Source organism: Mandrillus leucophaeus, unplaced genomic scaffold (genome assembly GCF_000951045.1).
Source record: "Mandrillus leucophaeus isolate KB7577 unplaced genomic scaffold, Mleu.le_1.0 Scaffold466, whole genome shotgun sequence".
NCBI lineage: Eukaryota > Metazoa > Chordata > Mammalia > Primates > Cercopithecidae > Mandrillus > Mandrillus leucophaeus.
In genome coordinates, this window is record NW_012104987.1 from 111,701 (window position 1) to 114,310 (window position 2,610).

Here is a 2,610-nt window from a genome sequence, read left to right on the forward strand (position 1 = left end):
AGAGTTTTTAATTAAAGTTTTCTGTGCATGATTATTCCATGTGAGCTTTTGTCATGAATTGCTGATAAAAATTATTCTCAAAACACATATTGATGCTTTCTTGGTATTAGGAGATAGGATTTATTTTGAAATTATAGTAATATATAATTTTCTAAATTTGGAGGGAAGTATGATTCTGGATTTAGGTATTCACCATGAATGAATGTTTAAAATCTCTACAATTTTATTTTTTATTTTTTTGAAACAGAGTCTGGCTCTGTCACCCAGACTGTAGTGCAGTGGTGTGATCTCAGCTCACTGCAACCTCTGCTTCAAAGTCCCAAGTGATCCTCCTGCCTCAGCCCCCAGAGTAGCTGGGACTATACTATCTGCAGCACTACACCTGGCTAATTTTTGTATATATTTTTACAGACAGGGTCTCACTATGTTGGCCAGGCTGGTCTCAAATTCCTGGGCTCAAGTGATGCGCCCACCTCGACCTCCCAAAGTGCTAGGATTACAGGCGTGAGCCACTGCACCCAGCAAAATCTCTACAATTTTAAAATAAAATTACATTTCATTAAAGTAGGCAGAATAGTCAAACTCATTGCTGTTCTAAAGTGATATCAGTTGTGTTCACATTCCAACATTTCATTTTGTCAACTCTTTAGGAGCCCTCTGCTTTTATTTTTTTAACCAACTTTGAAATTGTACTGACATAGAATATACTCTTGTTCAGAGTTGCCCAGTCGATCATGATTTAGAGTAGGAAACTGTGAAAATGTCATTACTTATGTAACTCCTTCTCTAATCCACTTTTCAGATAAAATATTGGCAAATACAGTTAGATAGACATCGGTTAAAAATGTCAAAAGTCGCTGACAGGTGAGTATTTCAAAGTGTCTACATAAATTTTAAAATTTCTTATGACAATTAAATGTGTTTAAAAATGGAAGAGAGCTGTCAGGACAGATAATTAGAATCCTATAAGTAATGTGATTTTGTTTTCCTTTTTGCACGTAGAAAAATTTTCAAAGAACTCTTTTGACGTAGTTTAAATGACAGAATGATTATAATTGTCAATATAATGCCTAGACATCCAGTCCTTGTTCAACTAAGAATCAGATACAGCGGATAATTCTGCAGAGTCTAGCTTTTCACTCCTGCCGGAAGACATGAAACTTTCCGTTTATTGGTTACCTTTTGGCAACTTGGAGCTTCTCTATAAACTTACTTTAACAGTAACAATTGACGCTGTTCCTGCCTGACTTCGGAATATGAATGAAACTCAAATTTTAGATATTTTCCCTTTCTTCATTTAAATCTGTTCTTAATGCCATTCATATTCTTCACTTTTGGGCATTGCCAACTCCTGCCTCTCCAACTTCTTTCCCTTCTCCCTTTTTAAATGTTGTATATACATTTAAAAAAACTTGTCAGTGGCTCCCATTTTACTTAATTCCTATAAATACTTTCGACAGAATTTCCCTTTTAAGCCCTTCTCTAAGTTAGCTAAAATCTGTTCTGCTGTGGGTGGACTGATTAACCAAAGATCGGAACTGACTCTTAGCGGTGCCCTTCACACACTGACCTCTTCCACAGTGCTTCATGTTAAACAAGGGATATTGATTTATATAGCTTAGGCATGAGGAGAGATGGAATCTTTAGCCACAGTTTTCTGCCAAAAAGCACAATAAGTTGTTGCATGAAAGTTATTGAAACATGAAGATTGCCATTGGATTTCATTCTTTAAGTGAGCAAGAATTCCTTGGTCCCACATTTTTATATTGTTTTCCTTGCTTTGGACTGGCTGTAACCCCAGTCAGAAAACTAAAGAAAGTGGAAATGGTTTTTCTCCCTAGTCTACTAGGTTACACGGAACAGTATTTAGAATACGACCCGTTTCTCTTGCCACCTGATCCTTCTAACCCATGGCTGTCCGATGACACCACTTTCTGGGAGCTTGAAGCAAGGTAGGTGGCATTTTGTCTTTCTCACAAATATGTTGCTGTATTTCAGGGTCTGAGTGAAATGGGAAGGAATTTATTGTTGGCTAATTGTGAATGTAATTTTGTTCTTTGTCTCCATTGGCTCATATCTAACATTCTTGTTTGAGATAATGGCTTTTGAACCTTAGACATTCACGTTTGCATTAAGATTTGCATTGCTGGAAAGACCAACCCAAAATTAGAGGTGCAATTATTCAGAGTTAGGATCTTCGGTTCTTGAAATTTAGCTCATTGCTATTATCTTCCTGGAAAACCCACGTAGTCACAAAGGCTCATGTATTCAAGTAAAATGAATGCTAAAGCCATGCATACTTAAGCCCAACACAAGTATTTCTTTATAAATTGAATTTTAAAACAAAATGGTCTTACCATAAACACTGTAAGAGAAACTGGCAAGACACTTAACTTCCTAAGAAAAGCAAAGCACCACTTAGGACTCCCTGGTTTCCTTCATGAGCTATATAGGGAAAGAATTACATCATCAGTCTTAACAGAGTCATAAAAAGATCATGGCTTATCACTTTACAAAGAAAAGATTGGTGCTCTGTCATATTTCTAGCAGTTCTCTAGATTGCATTTCTGGACTATCTCTTTCTTTTGCATCCAGCCATGAATCTTAAAC

The 2,610-nt window shown here is 36.4% G+C and overlaps 1 protein-coding gene across 1 annotated transcript in view; it reads left to right on the forward strand.

Annotated features, from left to right (window-relative positions):
- LOC105550149 (regulator of G-protein signaling 7-like) overlaps positions 1 to 2,610 on the forward strand; it is a 108,283-nt gene that overhangs the window by 62,056 nt on the left and 43,617 nt on the right. The window contains exons 6-7 of the mRNA XM_011995029.1: positions 799 to 864; positions 1,842 to 1,952. Of these exons, the coding sequence (XP_011850419.1) occupies positions 799 to 864; positions 1,842 to 1,952 (177 nt within the window). The remainder of the gene's footprint in view (positions 1 to 798; positions 865 to 1,841; positions 1,953 to 2,610) is intronic.